The following is a 19,634-nucleotide window of genomic DNA, read 5'->3' as shown; positions in this document are numbered from 1 at the left end:
GGCAGAAAGTTAGCTCTTGTTAAACCATAATTTGTATTTTTACGAATTCTTTAAAAATTGTAAAGTGAAAGAAAAACTATTTCAAACAATAAAAGCAAATAACAGATTGCTTATTTTGTCTTTATGAATTAAACGCTCCGTAGTAGGCAGCAGGATGGGCAGTGTGCACACCTTTCAACAGCTCAGTCCTTGCACCCATGGAGGGCAGGTGGGCTGAGCCTTCCCTTGTTCCACTGTGGTGACTTACAGAGCAGGGGAGGGCTGCTGGATCTGGGATGCAGTCAATAGTTATGTCCACCTCCTTCCTGCCTTCTGCAGTGCCAGGATAAGCTTGATGCAGGGGTCGCCCTCTCTCACCCCAGTCACAGGAAGATGCCATGGGTTGACATGATAAGGACGCTGACTCCCTTGTTTTGAGCACAGGGAGACAGGGTGCATGTGTTCACTAGGCACTGCAGCTAACAGCTTTGCCTGCGAAATTACCTCCCTGATTCCTGCCATCAGGTTATTGGCAATTCTATTTAGGATTTTAAAAAAAATCAACCAATTAATTTTTTTAAGTGTCAAGGATATTTAGAGAAATATTTTCATAAACTATGAATGTCCTCCTTGATTGATGGGTGAGGACTTTGAGCCAAAGACCATGGTGATGTAGGGAAATGCTCCCGTTTTTATGCTGCCTGGGTGAATTGCACCTGCCTCCACCCAACCCACTGGGGGTATAATTGGTCTCTGGTCCCAGAGTCTCATCTGGGAGGCCGGAGACACAGAGACCAGTGAGGTATGTCCTCTTCACGCATCACCTGTCCTGATAACTGGCATGACAGCATGTCCTCTGGATAAGATGGAGGGGCTTTTTTTTTTAATTTGTTTGTTTTGTGTTTTTCACAATACAGGGATTGAACCCAGGGCCTTGCACTTGCTACACAAGTGCTCTACCACTGAGATATACCCTCAGCCCTTTTTTTTTTTTCGCTTTGTTTTTGAGACAGAGCCTTGCTACCTTTTTTATTTATTTATTTATTTTTGGTGGTACTGGGATTTGAGCTCAGTGTTTCACACTTGCTAGGCAGGTGCTCTATCACTTGAGCCATGCCACCAGCTCCACGTCTTGCTGCCTTTTGCCCAGGCTGTCCTCAAATTTGAGATCCTCCTGCCTCTACCTCCCAAATAGCTCAATTACAGTGTGTGTACCACATCCAGCTCTGATAAGTTATTGATTTGTTTCGTAAGAATGAGAAATTACAGGAGAAAGTCCTGTGAGGCAGTGTTAAGCCTGGGGTGTCTTGGAGTCAAAAACTCCCTGAGTTCAAATCCCGGATCCTCAGCTTACTTGCTCTGTGATGTAGGGCAGATTTCATCCACGTAATGGATGGGGAAAACACTAGTACTTACACCAGGGGATTGTTGGTGGGTCAGATGGTTATTCATAAATCTCTTAGATAGTAGGTAACACAGAAGGCCCTTTTTAATGTTAGCTGCTGTTACCAACACTGCTGCTGCTGCTGCTATGAAACTCTAAAAAGTGCCAGGAATGATAGTTTACATCTGTAATCTCAGCTGTTCCAGAGATGGAGATCAGAGGAATTGAAATTCAAGGCCAGTACTGGCAAAAAGTTAGTGAGACCCCCATCTCAACAAATAGACTGGGTATGCTAGCACAGTTAAAAACCCATCAAGGCAGGAAGAATAGGTAGAAGATTCTGAGGGCCCTGGGCAAATGAGACCCTATCTGAAAAATAACTAGACCAAAAAGGGCTGGGAGGGCATTGCTCAAGTGGTAGAGCATCTGCCTAACAAGCATGAGGCCCTGAGTTCAAGCCCCAGTACTGCAAAAAAAAAAAACGCCCCCCCCCAAAAAAAACCAAAGCTGTAATTTGTTCCTGAGAGAACTTTTGCTAACACAATTGCTGTTCTAATAAAAATCATATGTGTCAGTCAGCTTTTCATCACTCTAACAATATTGACACAGGCTCCTAATGAAGAAAAAGAGGCTGTTTAAGCTCACAGTTTTTTGGAGGTTCAAGGGCGTGGCACCTGCATCAGGTTCTCTGCTCCATCATGTCGTGGTGGATGTCTAGGATGGGAATGTGTATGGGAGCATGCAGTTACATCTGGAAGGAGGAGCAGCGAGAAACTGTGGTCCCACAGTCTCCTCTAGGGCACTCCCACAATGACCTAAGGACTACCCAACAGCCCCAAGTACAACGTACTCTTGTGAGACACAGACCATGTTCAAAACATAGCATTGTGGTTGCATGGTTCACGTTTTTTATTTTTAAATGTTCACAAGTCAAGCTATAAAGTTCTTTTGGTAACAGCTTTATTGAGATACATTCACATACCAAGCATACGATCCAATATGCATGTGTGTTTTGGGGAGTTGGTGGTTCTAGAACTCTTTTCCTCAGACTCACCTGCCTTCAGTGACCTTCCAGTCTTCATCCCAGGTAAGGTGAAGGCATCTAGGTGGCCAAGGCTCTGTCTGAGCTTTGGGGGACAGGGAGACCCTGGAGGGTCAGCTTGGATGTGACACTCTGCCACGGGCACTTTGTGTCACCCTGCTATTCTGCTTGCCTTCCAGAGCACCTGAAGGAGCGCTTGGCCAATGAGCTGGCCAGCCTGCCCAAGGTACGCCTGATCCGCGCCAGCAAGAGGGAGGGCCTGGTGCGAGCCCGGTTGCTGGGGGCTTCTGCTGCCAGGGGTGATGTGCTGACCTTCCTGGACTGCCACTGTGAGTGCCACGAGGGGTGGCTGGAGCCACTGCTGCAGAGGTGCGTGAGCTGCCGACAAGGGGAGGGACGCCACCTTGGGATAGACTCACAGTGGCCACTTGAGTGGTGGTGGGCCTCTGGGTCAGCTGGTTTTGGGCAAGTCCTCTGTAACACCGGCAGAACATGGCAGCCTGTGGGAGGCCCTCCACCACTGCTGCTCTTACTACTTCTTACCCAATTTACTATAGAAGACCTGAGAGCTTCCACCCCAAATTACAAAGTTGTTGATGTACAGAATCACTCTTAGAGAACAGACATTTCCAGGCATTTCTGACCAGCAGAGCTCACTTAGTCATCACACATAATCTGCATGGTGCCTCAGTGCCTCAGGTCCATGAAATATAAAAGGACAAAAATGTTTTCCTACTTTTTTGTTTTGTGGTGTTAGGGATCAAACACAGGACCTCACACATGCTGGGTAAGTGCTCTACCACTGAGCTACACCCCCAGCCCCACAAAAATGTTTTCATGTTTTTTACTTTTTCTTTTCTTTTATCTGGCAGTACTGGGGCTTAAACAGAGGGCTTTGCCTTGCTAGGAAAGTACTCCACCATTTGAGCGATGCCTCTGGCTCAAACATTGGTTATTTTTGAGATAGGGTCTTACTTTATGCTCAGTCAGGCTTGAACCATGTTCCTCCCACTTGTGTTTTCCCCTGTAGCTGGGATGACAGGTATGAAGCCATTGGTTGAGGTAGGGTCTGCCTAGAAGCATGATTTTCTTGATCTCTGGCTCACAAGTAGCTTTGTCTTCAAGGCCATTTCCCTATTTCCCCTGCTGCCCCTCACAGCCTCTTCTCTAAGCCTCCTCACAGTGGGGCTTGGCTTTGGTTCACTTCTGTTTGTTGCCCACTGCTCCCCCCACTCCCCAGTCTCTTAGTCTCTCTCAGTCCTCCTGATTGTATGACACAGAAAGCAGGATCTGGGCAGGAAAACTAGGAGCTCCCCTGGAGGGAGAGGAAGGTGTGAGAGTCTCTGTCTGGTCTCGCCTTCCTGGAGCAGGCAGAGAGCCAGGGGCAGAGAAACTCTGCAGCTGGGAACCTGCTTCTCCACAACCTGACACTTGGTTGTCAGCATCTGTCTGGGATTGCTGAAGACCCACTCACCTCCCTTCCTGGCTGACATTACTCTGCTACTTCCTGCTGCCCAGTCCTTTGTTCGTGTGGGTGCCCTTGCTACCTCGTCTCACCTCTGAAGGCTTTACCAGCAGTAGAGTCAGGACCTCTTGGGCTGTGATGGAGTCTGAGGTTATTTAGCACATAGATGTCTATAGCCTATACTGGTGGGTCTCCTGCCTCCTTCCCTGCCTGTGCATGATGGCTGTCTCTGGGCTCTTCTAGTCTTTGGGGAGGTCTGAAGAGGCCACTTCTCCAGCTGATGGTCTGATACCATGTAGAATCCCATCACAGCCTACTCCCAGTGACCAAGGCCTAGCATCACACCTGTAGATGAGGGGTTGCTTCACCCTGGTATTTACTGGGAGTCCCTGGGGAGCTTTGAAACATATCAATGTCTGGTCCTCGGGCACACCATTTGTATCTGACTCTTAGGAGTGAGGACTGGGCTTCTGGATGTTTCCAAAGCTCCCAGGGCCTTTATGTATACTGGAGTCAAGACACCTTGGGCTATAGATGGGCCTCTAGAGGTTCCCTTTTCCCTCCCCCTCAGCAGTGACCCTTTCCCCCCAGAGGCCTTTGGAAATGTGGGAAGGTGTTCTTGGTTGTCATATCAACTGGGTAGTACTTCTAGCATTCTGTGTGCTAAGGATGCCAAGTGTCCTGCAGTGTTCAGGTCAGCCCTACACCACAGGAGGGTTCTGCCCCTGACACTGGGAGCTCCCCATTGGCATGGCACATGTTCTCTACTCATGAGGCAGAGTCCAGTACCCCAGCACCAGCACAGCACAGCACTCCCTCCTGCCCTAAGTTTCATCTTTTTGTAAAAATTGGGCTGCCCCTGGTTCTAACCAGCTTGATTGCAAGTTCTGAACCCTTGGATGACTTGCCCAGTGGGTCTGTCATTGGCCTGCTCGACCCTTCTAGCCATGCCCTCAATTTATTTAAAGAATACCCAGTTGACGGATACCCAGTCTGCAGCCACCTCACAGATTTGATTCTCTGTCTGATTCAATCTGTCTCGAATAGTGCAATTTCCCCTAAAGTTGTAATTCCTTCTTCAGTGTGGTATTTACAACATCCCCTCTGACTTTCTGCTGTCTGACTTTCGAGGCTGCTTACAGCTTGTGTAGTTGATCTCTGTTTTATTGTTCTGTGTGGTGTGACTCTTAGGATTTTTAGGTCTCAGATTTGAGGCAACAGCCCCCAAAATGTAGCCCAAGGAAATCTAACCCTCACACATTGTCTAGTTTCAGCTCATCTGTCCTAGTGTGGTGTCAAAAGCAAAGAAATACTGGGAATGTGCTGGAGGACAGTATGTTTGCAATAACGTTGGTAGAGAAAATAGCTAAAGAGCACAGAGGCCAATACCTGTAGCTACAAGTCAGCATTTTTCACTGTCTGTAATATGTCACAGTAATGAAAAAGAAAAGGACAGCTGTTGTTCCAGATTCTCTGCCAGGTACTTTGCAAACATGATTTTGGGAATTCTCACATTGATCCCATAAGTAGTTATTACCATTGCAATTACTACTTATAATAATAAGGAGGCACTGGCCTAGAGATGTTGGGTGACTGGCTGATGTCACACAGGAATAAGGAGCAGGATTAGAACTTCTAACTTCAAAGTATGTCTGTTATTAGGGAGGTAATTATCTCTTCACTGTGATGAAAACTCTTTCATTCCTGAGGATTGAAAATCTGCTCTTTTTGAAAATCACCTTTGATTTTTGTATACATCTTGGCTCTCATTAAGGGATTCACGTGTAGCCAGAATATCCATAGCTGAAGAAGATGGAAGCCATGGGAATTTTTCTATGAAAGCCCCTCCCCGCCTTCCCAGTGTCCTCATGATTGTCCCCTGCCATGGCCTCCCTGAAGAAGGGAGGCAGGCCTTCTGACACAGGCGTGAGGGATTCTTGAATCCCTGGTTGTCATGCTGGCCGTTCTGGAGGATAGACGGGATGTCTGTGGTGTTGGCAGGATCCATGAGAAGGAGTCGGCAGTGGTGTGCCCTGTGATTGATGTGATTGACTGGAACACCTTCGAGTACCTGGGCAACTCGGGGGAGCCCCAGATCGGCGGCTTCGACTGGAGGCTGGTGTTCACATGGCACACGGTTCCTGAGCGGGAGCGAGCACTCATGCGCTCCCCCGTTGACGTCATCAGGTCAGGTTGCTGCTCCCGGGGACTAGTCTTTTTGAGTGTACCTCATTGCATCAAACTCAGGGCCTCACACATGCTAGGCAAGAGCTTATTCCCCATTCTTGATTTCTGTGATTCTAAAAGCACAAGAAAGCTGGGGGTATGCCTCAGTGGCACAGCATTTACTTAGCGTGTGTGAGGCTCTGGGTTCAATCTTCAGCCCTATTTAAAAAAATAAGTAAACAAAAGCCCAAGAGTTTCTCTCACCTTTGTGCCTTTGCTCATTTTGGGGGTGCTATTCCCTTCTTCTTCTTGATCAGCTTCCCTTTATTCCATAGACCTCACCTCCTCCAGGATACTTAGCCCTACCTTCACCTCCTCCAGGATACTCAGCCCCTACCTTCCCTGTCCCCTGCCCTCTTCTGGGTTCCAACAGGACCCTGCTGGCCTTAGCTGACACTGTGTTACACACAGAGGACTTGCATGTTGAGGTGTCTTTGAGCTTCCTCATAGCAGGGACTTTGGGGTACATCTGTGGGTCAGGCCCAACTTGGTGCAGAATGTTCTCAAAGATGGACAAATGAATGACAGGGCTGGAGGTGGGAACCCCTGTTTGAGGCAGGAAGATGACTCTGTCAGCTGTGATGGTTTCCTGCTGCTTACCCTGAAATGTGGCCTCCATTCTTTTCTAGGTCCCCAACAATGGCTGGGGGACTGTTTGCTGTGAGTAAGAAATATTTTGAATATCTGGGGTCTTATGATACAGGAATGGAAGTCTGGGGAGGAGAAAACCTTGAATTCTCCTTTAGGGTAAGTATTCTGGTCTTCTCTGTGAACTTAACTTGTTTTCTCTCTCTTTCTCACCCATTCCCCTCACCCCCCTTCTCTCTCCCCTCTTCCCCTTCTCCTCTTCCTCCTCCTTCCCTCCCTCTCTGTCTCCCTCTCTCTTAATGATGGGATTTACTCTGAGAGCTTGGTAGACTTTCCTCCACATTGACAGTTTATGCAGTGATCCTACATGGCAATAGTGACATATGTCAACATACTTTCTATTTTATTTCAACTATTTAAAAAATATACTTTAAAAGACTTGGGACTAGAAAGGGGCTTTCAAGTCACCTAGTTTTTGTCTTTCACTCTACAGAAGGGAAGAATGGAGGAGAGGTGATGTGACTTGGTCAAGGTCACTCAGAATTGGTGACAGAGACAGGACTAACAGGTCCCTGCCTCCCTCCTGATGCTGTCTCCTGGAGTCTTTATTTGATGAACTCCTGAGAAAGTAGCCTTGTTATTTACACAGTTCCTTTTAAACTTGGACACACATGAGGACTGTTGGGGAAATATGCTAAGGAGGCAGAGTCACAGGTACGGTCTGGTCTAGAAAGTCAGGCTTGAGAGATTTGGGGTGAGGCCAGAATCTGCCTCTGTAAAGAGCCCCCCACTGGCTGTGGGACATAGCCCAGTGAGACCTTCTGAGAACTCCTTAGTATTTCAGTGTGTTCTCAACAGAATCTTCCTTTTTGAAGAACCAAAACCTAGATCTTTAATAACTTTTATGTGCTATCCTACACTCATGGCAAAAGTTAAGAAAGAACTCAGCCTTCCACCAAGGACTCACACCCCGAGTTATAAACCCCGGATGCTACGCTGGTTTGTACTATCCTTAGGAAATGAACCGTTCACGGCCCTAAACGACAGCCTGTTGAGTTTTGGGTGTGCTTCTAATGGTCTTTCTGCCTCTTCCCTAGGTGTCAGGCTGCTCTGCCTGCTTCTAGAAGCTCTTCCTCTGTCCCTTCCAAACCTCTCTTCTTCCTTGCTGCTTTCCTATCTTCTGTGGCTAGGCGATCAGGTAACCAAGCCTCGTTTGACGTGATGAGTAAATGGGTTGCCAGCGAGGTCTCTGTGGACCCTCCTGCGAGTCAGGGGCATGAGCTTCAGTGCATGGAGTTTGGGGTCTTGGGTCTGAGGACTTGAGTCTGCCTCTTTGTACTGTGCCTGTCTTCTGTGTTGTGAGCATGCTGGGCAGCGTCCATCATGACTTCTGTGCGGCGACCTCCTGGCTGCAGACTTTGTGGACTGGCATCTCCTTCCCTGATGATGGCTCAGCCTCTCCTCTGCTCTGTGTGCAGATCTGGCAATGCGGTGGCACTCTGGAAACACACCCCTGTTCCCACGTTGGCCACGTCTTCCCCAAGCAAGCTCCTTACGCTCGCAACAAGGCTCTGGCCAACAGTGTCCGTGCAGCTGAAGTGTGGATGGATGAGTTTAAAGAGATGTACTATCATCGCAACCCCCGCGCCCGCTTGGTGAGTCCCCACCCACCCGCACTCCATCTGGCCTTCTGGGAATCTAGCGGCTGATTCTGGCTTTCCCAGCATTGTAGATATGATTCCAGAAATGGGGCAAACTGGGCCTACCGTCATGATGGGAGTATGGGAAAATGTTATTCCTCTATTTATACTAATAATGTACAATCCATTCTCGTTATCTTCTTAAATTCACTGCAGACCTCAAATTTGCGAGCACCACGCCATTGCTTCTATGGGAGCTTACAGGTTAGGCTCCTTCAAGACTCGGCCACAGTGGCTTTGTCAACCCATCGGTACAGTTTTCTGTGGTTTTAGTTTCAAGATACTTTATTGAACATACATCGTTGCTCTGATACCATTAGTCAAGAGCACTGTAACTCAAGCCTGAGCTCACTTATCTAACACGTGGTTTCTCAGTAAGATGCATTACACCCTTCCGGCATTTAGGAATACTAGACATTAGGAATCAGCATTATGATTGGGGGTTGATTTAGAATGACTGGTAAAGTCACCAACACATGCCCAAAAAGGTGAAAAACATGACACCCAACAGACCATGAGAAAGACCCTTGTTTATAGTGTGAGCTGAAACAAGAAAGCAAGGCATTATCTGTGAGACCTGTCTGGAAAGTGAGCATTGAGTGACTTCAGTTTTTGTCCACAAATGTCTGTGAAAAAGTGAAAACACCACAGGTACTGATTTGGGGGTCATAAATAAGTTTTCGCGAGTAGGGTGAATTTGTAAGAACAGAACCAGTAGATAGTGAGGCTTGACTGTGCCAATATTGCCAGCCTGGGATATGTAGTGTCACATGTCAGGCAGCTGTGCTTTTCTGTTTGTAGCCAGTCTGACTGAGTCCACATGCTCAGGCTGTAAGTTAGAGCACAGTTCTTTGTCTTGCAGTTATTAGTCAGGGCGCACACACTTTCTCTGCTGCAGACCTCGTCTCCCTCTAGAGGCCTCTTCTTACCCCTCTTGAATTGTCCAAGAACCCCAAAGGCTTGTGCTTCTAGTTCCAGTTCCATGTTCAGGCAGACAGAGGCCTGGAGCGTGGCTGGGCCATCTCTGCCTCCTTTCTGTGCCCTATGTCATGGCTATCGAAGATGGGGACCCATGGCCTGACAGTATCAGCCTATCTCCCATCTGTCTGCTCCATGGTAGAAATGTCCCTGCAGGGCACTAAGGCCAGCTCTGTTGGTTTGCTCCCTACAGACCCCAGCCACAGTCTGTGCTGAGACCCTGGATCCCCATGGCCTAGGCCTCATGCTGTGCTGTGACCAGGTCATACCCCCTATACTGAGGCCCTGTGAAAGCCTGGGTCCTAACCAGCCTGTCTCTCCTCAGACAATGTATGTCAGGTCTTGTCTGCCTCAGAGCCTTGTTTTGCCCCTGCCTCAGGGACCTAGGGATGAAGGAGCTGCCTCTTCTTTCCCACAAGGCCTTGGGGCTTCGGAAGCATTTCAACCACTGCCTCTGTGCTGGTCAGCTTTGCACGCTGCAGGCTGTGCATCATTTGTCCAGCATTCGCATAACCAGGACCACCTGCAGCCCACCTGAGCCTCTCACTCAGCTCTGCAGAGCCCTCAGACTCTCAGCCTGTCATCCCGCTTGGCACTCTTTGCCTCAGGGGTCCCCGCAATCATTTGCCTCAGTTTCTCCTGTCTTGCCCAATGCTGTAGAGTAAAACATCTGCTCTTCACTGTCACCCAGACTGAAACCCACAGTTCCCCGATCCCCAGGTTTCACCAAGAATATGCTAGGGGGCACCAAATGCACCTGCAGGCTGAGTGTTAAACTGAGTTTTAGTTGAAGACAGGGCACAGTGACTCTCATTAAAGAAAGAATTGGGAAATAGAAATCTGACATTTTATTCAAACATTTACTTTTACAACTGTTTTGTGAATGATCTCACCTGTCAGTTTTTAGCAGTTTAACATGACAGAGCAAGGATAGTCATATGTCAGCACTCAGCACTCTTCTTATGGCTGAACATTTGCTTTATAAATAAATAAAGGAGTGCTTTATTTAACGAGTTATTCAAAAATTCTTACTGGTTTTATCCATGAAACCAAACTTCCACAAGCTTTCCTTACTCGTGTTTTGCTTGTACCATCATTAGGAAATATTTCTACTTGAATATATTGAGCACCTAGGTTTCACTCGTGATCACATCCTGCATTTGAAAATGAACAATTAGATATTGACAGTAAGTCATGGTGAGACTGACGTTTCTCTGGGTGAGCATGAGGATGATCTCTGTAGTCACAGGTTCCATAATGATGCAGAGGTCCAGGGATGCCAGTGTGGCCCCAGGGTTTGCTCCAAGGGTTCCAACAGCAGGTGTGTTGTCTCCTACTTGCACTTCCCTGTGGCCAGAGTACCTCGGAATGGAGTTGTCTGTGCAACAGTGTCTCCTGTTAACTGCTGGCACTAGCATTGAGTCTGTTTGTGGCCTCTGTGCCCAGTGCCCAGCAAACAGTAGATTGTCACAGTAAAAGTCAGTGACAATCCAGAAAGTTGGGCTTGGATAGGAAGCCTCAGGACTCACAGGGACTAACCATTCCAATGTTTTCCCAGGAGCCCTTTGGGGACGTGACAGAGAGGAGGCAACTCCGAGCTAAGCTCCAGTGTAAAGACTTCAAGTGGTTCCTGGATACTGTGTACCCAGAGCTGCACGTGCCTGAAGACAGGCCTGGCTTCTTTGGGATGGTGAGCAAGATGGCCATGCATGGACTTTCTCCAACCCCATGCCCTCCCAGCTTCTCATCTACTGTCCTTTCTACTCCCCATGGGTATTTGGGCCTCAGGTCTAGAAGATCAGACCAGATCTGAAGGCTATCTGGAAATTGGCAAGTATAAGCCGTCTGTCTTATAGATGAGGAAACTGAGGCTGGCTAGGTGCCTCCACATCCGGGTGTTTGCTGCTACCTCATCACATAGCTCCCAGTCTCAGTGGCCTGACTTTTACCTTCCAGCTTTGCAGTCCACAGTGGCCTGTAGTGGGGGTAGGAGAGTTATTTTCAATCTTTCAAAAGACCGGAATGAGACCACCAAGATGTCTGGTGTCTTGTGCTTTGCTAGCGGTGACACCATTTCACTGAGGGCTCCTCTGCTGCTGTCGTGATCAGAAATGCTGGTGCTCCATTCTGGAGGTCTGGGATAAATGCCAGGCAGGATATTAATGTTAGCTTCTCTTCTCATTATGAAAATGTCCAAACACAGAAATGGAGAGTCCTGCCCTTGTGGTTCTAGAGTAGCCAAGACTCCATTGCTTTCCCTCTCCCCTGTTACACTCTCCATGTTTTCCTCTTTCTAAGCAAATCCCAGGCATCATGTCATTTCACTCAGTCACACTTTGTCCTGCATCTTCATAAAATTTGGATATTATCTTAACAAAACTGCAGACCATCATCACACCTCATCAAATGAACACTGATTTCTTGGTTCTGCTCCAAGAAATCTGGGGTTCAGATTCCTGTTCCCCCAGATTTTCACATTTCTCCTTGAGTGGTTGGCTGATTCCAGTGGGACCCAAACAAGGCGCACACACTGTTGGGCTGGAGCGTCTTTCTGAATCTCTTTTAATCTAGGGCATCTGCTCCCCACCACATACCTTTTTTTCCTTTTAACTTATTGAGAAAGCAGGTGCAGTTGTCTATGGAATATCTCCCTCTTAGAATTACTCGGTTTCTTTGTCTGAAGTTGCACCTCCCTCCTTCCCTCCTTCCCTCCCTCACTCCTTCTCTCCCTCCCTTCTTCTCTTCCTTCCCTTTGTGGTACCAGAGATTGAACCCAGGGCCTTGCACTTTGAGCTGTGCCCCCAGTAGCATTTTCTTTTCCTCAGTAACATTGTAAATTAATGGGTGTTTGCTATGATCTGAATGCTTCTCCCTACCTCATGTGTTGGAAGCTTAAGCCCCCCACCCCCCAAACAAGAGTTGGGAGATGGGGCTTGGTAGATGTTTACGTCACGAGGTTTCCACCCTTAGGAATGGATTAATGCTGCTGTGAAAAGTGCTTGTGGAGCTGGGCTCACTGTCTCTGACCCTTCTGCCATCCACCATGTGAAGACACCATGTGGAGTCCACGTCAGACTCCAGTGTCTTGATCTTGGATTTCCCAGGGCCCAGAATTGTGAGGAAGTAAATTTCTGTCCTTTATAAGTTGCTTAGTCTGTGGCATTCTGTTAGAACAGCACAAAGCAGACTAAGGCAGTGTTTATGTGTGTGGCCAGAGTGTTTCAAGCAATTCACTCTGTTTTGTTTTATTTTATTTTTTTCAAATGGTCCCATCTTAGGTCAGTGGCAACCTCTTTTTACTTTGGCTTCTTGATCTTTGACCCCATTGCATTGGCATGCATAACTTGTTTAGCTGAGTTGTCCCATGCTCATCTTAAACATTCCCTTCCACCTTCTGTCGTTTTGTGGGGTGCAGCATTCCAAGCTCACCCTCTGGATGCTGGTGGTGCTGATCGCTCCAGGGTCTCACTGCCTCTAGACCATGCTTTCCCACAGGAATACAGTGCAAGCCACACCTATCATTTAAAGCTTTTTTAGTTAAATAAAGAAACATGTACAGTGAACATTTAAGCCAGTGTATCTAAATGTCATCACTTCCATGTAAAAATCAATTTATTAAAACATTTTAGCCAGGATGGTGGTGCACACCTAAAATTCCAGCACTCAGAAGGCAGTGGAGAGAGGACCATGAGTTCGAAGCTTATAAGGGGTAAAAATTCCTCCCATAATTCAGAATGGGAAAGCTGAAGAAACTAGAAAACTATGCGGACGGGGCTCCATTCTCCTCTCGCTCTACACTGTCCCTTCTGAGCCAGGTGTGGAATCTGTTGGAATGTAGAAATCTAGACCAAAATGCCACCTTTGTGTTTTGTTTAGCTCCAGAACAAAGGACTAAAAGACTACTGCTTTGACTATAACCCTCCTGATGAAAACCAAGTAGAGGGTCACCAGGTCATTCTGTACCTCTGTCATGGGATGGGCCAGAACCAGGTAGGTGCGGGCCTCAAAAGAGGGAGATGAGGGCAAAGCTCTGTGGGATTTTTTTTTTTTTAAATTAAATGTTTGATTTTGGGGACTGAAGGGGTATAGCTCAGTGGTGGAGCACTTGTCTAAAAGGTGGGAAACCCTGGGTTTGATTCCCAGCACTGCCAAAAATATATTTTTATTTAGGTCTTTTTCATTGTAGAAGTAATATACACTCGCTACAATACATTTGGGAAACATAAAAAGAAGAAACAAGAGCGACCACCATTAAAATTAAGACATATTTTCTTCCCATCTTTGTTTACACACAGGCTTTAGGTTACATGTTTTAGATAGTTGTTATCATAATATTTGTTTTCTTAAATATTCCATTAACACTGTATCATACTTATATTATTAGATGTCTTTTGAGAATATCACTCCTGAAGGCCTCTTTTTTTTTTTTTTTTTTTCCCTGTTCTGGGCATCGAGCCAGGGCATATGCAAGGTGTTGGTATTTGATTGTGTGCTTATACTACTGTTTGGTTAACAGGTTGTCTGTCTCCCTGTTTTTGTGATTGAAAATAACTCTACCACTAACATCTTTGGTTAGGAAGAAGGAAGGGAAAGAAAAAAGTCAGGTGTGCATCTTTGGTTAGAAAGAAGAAAAGGAAAAAAAGTCAGATCAGCATTTTGGACGGTTTCCTTAGAATTAATTTTTAAATGGAATCATAGGTTTTGATGTGTAGTCCCGCACTGTGAGACAGTGTTCAGAGAAATTGCCTCAGTTGGAGCCCAGGTGGATCCTTCTGGATGAGGTGCTGTATGTCAGACTGGGCCAAGCAGTCTCAGTCCCGGGGAGTCCGAGGACCAGAACAGGAGCCCAGTGCCAGGAAAGCAGGTGGAGCTACTAGGCCAGCACCCTTGGAGGGAACAGGGAATGGGAGAAAGGCTGGTTCTTGACTGCCAAAGCTTACTGCTCAGAGGAGCGCCATACCTGGAGACAGAGGGCTAACAGTTAGCAATCCAGTCCAGATTCACCCCAAGTCCATTTGATTGTAGCCTCCTATGGTCTTCAATAAGCTATAACTTGGACCTGCAGCCTTAATTAGTCAGGCTCTTTACCCCTCCTTAGAGCCTCAGCTTCATCTGGGAGCTTAGACCCATCGCTTCCCACTGAGTCTCTGCTTTACCAGCTTTCAGGAGATGGGTGGGAGAAGCACTGCTCTGTTTAAAACAGCCAGAGGTGGGAGGGCAGGCAGGCGTTTTGTCTAAATGCAGCTTCCTATCTGAGGAAGGAGCCATCACACTCTCTCTGGAGTTGGGTCAGGAACCAGCCCTCCCCCCCTCACCGCCCCCTGCTGTAGATAGTTCCTGGGCACACAAGAGCAGGAAAGCTGTTGCCTGGGAAGGCAAAGTTGTCCTGTTAGCAGCCACGTTGCCTGCTGTGCATAGCATGATATAAGTTTCCAGCTCCTTTTCCATCCATTTATATTACAGTGGGGAGGAAGCGCTTGAGGGAAAGGAGAGGACACCAAGGTTGCAGACAGTCCCCAAGCGCTAGCACTGGGACAGGTCCATTTTCTTTCCCGCTCTTCCCTACCTGCCATAGAGTGCAGGCATGAGGTGGACAGCCACCAGCTTGTCCTCGCCATCTAGTGAACAAGACAGGCAGAAAGGCCACGTCAGCACACTTGCCAAGCATGGCTTTGGGGTTTGGCTGAGGGCTGGGGGACAGGCACAGGTGGTGGTGACGGGAGAGTGCTTGGCTTCATCCCTGCTCCTGCCACCCAAGGATCTCTTCCAGTGGCTTCTCCTCTTTCCGTATCAGAGGGCAACTGACACATGTTGGCCATCCTGTTTTTAGTTTTTCGAGTACACATCTCAAAAGGAAATACGCTATAACACCCGGCAACCGGAGGCCTGCATAGCTGTGGAACCAGGAAGAGATATCCTTGTCATGCATCTCTGCAAAGAGGCTGTCCCCGATGAGCAGAAGTTCATCCTGCAGGAGGTCAGTGGGTGCACCGCCCTCCCTGTCCTGCTGTCCATTGCTCTGGGGCTGTCAGGGAACACGGGAGACCACCAGGAACTTCAAGGTGACCTAAGGAGGTGGCAGTAGTGTCAGAGTTCTAGGCTCCAGGAGACAGTAGCATCTCCTTCTCGTTCAGTCTTTTCCTTTCCGCTCTGAGCCTCAGTGGACTATCATGGGAAGTGGTGCTCCCACAGACGCATTCAGAGATGAAATGGGGTTTAAACGAGTGACCCAAACAGCCAAAGTGTCAGGATGTCAGGTTAGACCCAGGTCTAGTCACCATGCTTCTGAGTCTCATTTCCCATTGTTCTAAAGTGAATGTGATAATGGCAGCCCTGTCTCCCTCTAATGAGGATTTGATGTGTACCCAGAAATCTTCCTGGGCAGCTCTATAGAGATTCATTGTTACTTGTGACATTATAATCAAACAAACACCTCCTGGGTGGACTCAGCTCTCCAGACACTGTTGACTGAGAGCAGGCCTGGAAGGCACTGGCCCTACTGTGTTTATGGTAAGCCCGTGATAGGACTTTAAATAGCGCTCATGGAATAAATCTGAAGAAAATAATTCAATGAAAAAATAAACTATCTTTTATATCCTTGAAAGCTTTCTTTCCTCCCCAACCTCGCCTGAGGGATGGACAGATTCTTCCAGACTGCTCAGAAATGGGTTAATTCTAAGTATGATTTGCAGTTTGGATGTATCTTCCTATAGAAAAATGTCATAATAAGCAATGGAACTTGAAGTCTGCCCAGAAAAGCCAACCACCACAGTGCTATCCATTTGATATAAGAAAATAAGGAAGAAAAATGCTCATGTGTCTGTGGTCTTTCCTTCACTTCTTTCTCCCAAGTGTAAGGCCTGGTGAGCCCTCTTTGAGCACTTCTGCAAGCAAGAAGCAATAAAAAAAAAAAAAAAAGAAGCAACAAAGTTGGTTGAGTTAGCCAGCGGTGGCTCATGCTTGTAATCCTAGCTAGTCAGGAGCAGAGAGCAGGAGATCATGGTTTGAAGCCACCATGAGCAAGTAGTTCAAGAGACCCTATCTCAAAAAAACCCATCACAAAGAAAGGGCTGGCAGAGTGGCTTAAGTGGTAGAGCGCTGCCTAGCAAGTGTGGGGCCCTGAGTTCAAAACCCAGTACCACCAAAATAAAATAAAGTTGGTTTGATGTATTAGTAAGAATTTTATTATAAATTTCAGAGACTGTGTAAGGAGAAGTAAGTTTGTTTAGAAGGGTGGGCACAGTGATACTTTAATTGTTTACTTTTAAGTTCCTCTGAAGGCTTCTCAGGAGCTCTGGGAAGGGTTTTCCAGGTTACAGGTTCTGAGGTTCTCTTGTGTTTGTTTCTGAGGCCTTCTCTTAGAACAGGAGGGTCTTCATTCTGTCTGTTTGTTGCTCAGCCATGGTTAAGTTCATCATGACACATAGCTTACACCACACAGAGGTGGTGGGACAAAATAAACACCAGAGCTGGAGAGAGGTTGTTGGCCAGCTCAGCAAGGGTGGGGAGAGAGAAGAGCAGGAGAGGCCATCAAGGAAGCTCCTCGCCCTCCAGGGTGTGGGAATTGGGGACCGCATAGAGCCCTGACTCTCATCCAGACAGGTGAACTGATGAGGAGCTCAGGCCAGGTAACCAGGGACTTGCTGGTCTGTGGCTGAGTTGGGACTGTGGCCATTTCCTGACTCTGTTTAAATACACAAGAGAAAGAGATCACCAAGGATGGACTTAGTTGATCTAAGAGAAGTGAAAGAGATAAATGAAGGATCTTTGTTCTGATTTCCTTGAAAGAAACAGAAAGGAATGGGGATGAGCTGAAGGGTCTGACAAGTCCCAGAGCAGCCAGCAGGTGGCGCCCTCAGGCCCAGGTCAAGTCAGGGAGATGCTGACACTCCACACATGGGACTGTCCTGAATGGCCATTTCGAACAGAGGACACTTAGCCTGCAATCAATTTTTGAAATGATGAGAATCATACCCGAGCTTTTCAGAACTTGTTTTAAGGAGGAAAAGAGACTTTTCTGAGGAGTCACTTGTAATTACCTTGAACACCCAATGTCTGTTATCATTTGTAGGATGGTTCTTTAGTTCACGAACAGTCCAAGAAATGTGTCCAGGCTACAAGGAAGGACTTCAGTGACAGCTTTGTGCCACTCTTGCAAGACTGTACCAACTCGGATAATCAGAAATGGTTCTTCAAGGAACGCATGTCATAAAAGTGTCACCATGCCAAACAAGGCACCCACTGAAGGAAGGCCATGAACTCTGAGCCCAGCAGAGACTTAGCAAGCAGTGGCTGCTGTATTTCTATAAGGAAATCATTTTGCCATTTGGGAACATGTCATTGGATTTAGTAAGAATATGACTAAGCATTGATACTAATTTTGAAACCTTTAAAAATGTCCTTCAAAATCCTGTTTTCCAAGGGTAATCTTAAGATTAACTCTTTTGGTATTTGGGGAATTAAAAGCCTTACAATATTTTTCTATCAGGTTATATATTCCACAGTTGTGCCTTTTATTATCACTAGCAAAAAAAAGGGAAATATTTTATTTTGGTACTTGCAAGGATTCCCAGGTGTGAAGATATTTACAGCATACTTTGCACAAGCTGATAATACCTCAAATGTTAGGATAGGGTTTTCTCAGTGTGGAGAGATGGACAGTAGGAGTGTTGTGTTATTGAGATGGTCTAGAATTACTTAATAAAGAATGACTTTTGCTACATGTTACTGTCACACTCAGAACTCCATAACGTTTATGTTGACTGAGGCTGAGACATCAAAGAGACAATTTGACGTAAGTAGATAACGTAAACTTGAGAGTGGACCTCCTAACAATGCCTAGCGGGAGGGTGGCTCGTTGCTTTTCATAATTACCACTAACGACTTTAAAACATGTTTATGTCATTTTTATCACACAGTAGTGTCGGAGGGATTTAATGTTCTATATGAGATGCATTTTTCAAATCTATTCATTGATGATATTCAGTCATTTATATCAATGTTAGATTTTGTGATGCAGCAAACACCATGGAAGTTTCGCTCTGTAATTCTGATTTCTGAATGATCCCAGCTAAACTCCAATCTGCCTGCTTGGTAGAGTCAATATGAGTGATTTTAAAAAAAGACACCCATGAGAATGTGGACTGAAGATTTTTGCTTTTGTATCACCAGATGTGAGAGAATGAAGACACCTGTGCAATTGATTAACAAGTCACTTATGTCTCTGGCTCTTTTTCACTCATTCTCCTATCTGAGAGACCTGGCAGCGGTCAGGTTATCCAGAAACAACTCTGACTGGCCTGACTAGGATCCACCTGAAGCCTCTTAACTACTTTGTCCTTCAATTTCTGGTTTTTTGTTTTTTTTGTTTTTGGTGGTTGCTGGGGTTTGAACTCAGGGCCTCGAGCTTACTAGGCAAGCGCTCTACCACTTGAGCCACTCCGCCAGTCCTGTACTTCAGTTTCTTATCTGTAAAATGTGGATCATGAAACTGAGCTTGGGATTGATGTCAGGACAAACCGATACCAAGCAAAGGAGAGCTTCGCTCAGTTCTTGGCACGTGGTATGGGTTCATTAGACACGAGCACTGTTGTCATAAATACCTGTATAAAATGTGATGCACAATAAACCTGAGTAGCTGTGTATTCAGAAATAAACATGAAATAATGTGGTTATTTTATCTTTTGGAGATTAGCCAGCTTCTCAGTGGGCAGGAGGATGGGGCAGAATGCGCTACTTCTAACAGCTTAGTTCTCGCACGTGGAGGCAAGGACCAAGCCTTCCTTCCTCTGCGACCTATTGTGACATGCAGAGCAGACAGACTTGGGATCAGGTCTGTAGTTCTGCTTTCTTCCCCCCACCCACTCTGGCATTCCACAAGGCCAAGTAAACTTGATGAAGCGCCCCTCTCCAGGCCCAACACAAGAGGACAGCACAGGCCAATACCAAATCAAGACTGGCAAACCCAGCCTGTGTGCGGGAGCTGCACCTGTGTCTCCCCAGACGCCCACGGCACCATGACTTGCTGGCTTGGCTGGAGAAGTCAGCCTGCCTACTCCTGCCATCAGCTTATGTGCAGTACAACTTAGGGTGGGAGAAAGTCAATGAAAATAAAAATGGTATTTTTGTATGTCATGGAAAATATTTTCACAGATTGGGGACGATTATACAATATTTTGAGAAGCCTTTCTTTTCATTAATAGTTGAAAATCTGAAAAAAAAAATAAGCCATTGGGTGTGAGGAAATTCTTACATCCATTTCTTTTACCTGAG

The 19,634-nt window shown here is 46.6% G+C and overlaps 1 protein-coding gene across 1 annotated transcript in view; it reads left to right on the top strand.

Annotated features, from left to right (window-relative positions):
• Galnt12 (polypeptide N-acetylgalactosaminyltransferase 12) overlaps positions 1–19,018 on the top strand; it is a 29,994-nt gene extending 10,976 nt beyond the window's left edge. The window contains exons 3-10 of the mRNA XM_020152768.2: positions 2,585–2,774; positions 5,872–6,057; positions 6,726–6,843; positions 8,163–8,339; positions 10,921–11,052; positions 13,239–13,352; positions 15,193–15,339; positions 17,434–19,018. Coding sequence (XP_020008357.1) covers positions 2,585–2,774; positions 5,872–6,057; positions 6,726–6,843; positions 8,163–8,339; positions 10,921–11,052; positions 13,239–13,352; positions 15,193–15,339; positions 17,434–17,574 — 1,205 coding nt within the window. The 3' untranslated portion in view covers positions 17,575–19,018. The remainder of the gene's footprint in view (positions 1–2,584; positions 2,775–5,871; positions 6,058–6,725; positions 6,844–8,162; positions 8,340–10,920; positions 11,053–13,238; positions 13,353–15,192; positions 15,340–17,433) is intronic.
• Positions 19,019–19,634: the final 616 nt, after the last annotated feature.

The sequence above is a fragment of the Castor canadensis genome, chromosome 13 (genome assembly GCF_047511655.1).
Source record: "Castor canadensis chromosome 13, mCasCan1.hap1v2, whole genome shotgun sequence".
NCBI lineage: Eukaryota > Metazoa > Chordata > Mammalia > Rodentia > Castoridae > Castor > Castor canadensis.
The sequence above is the reverse complement of the archived record's forward strand: the minus strand, read 5'-3'. Positions and strand labels throughout refer to the sequence as shown.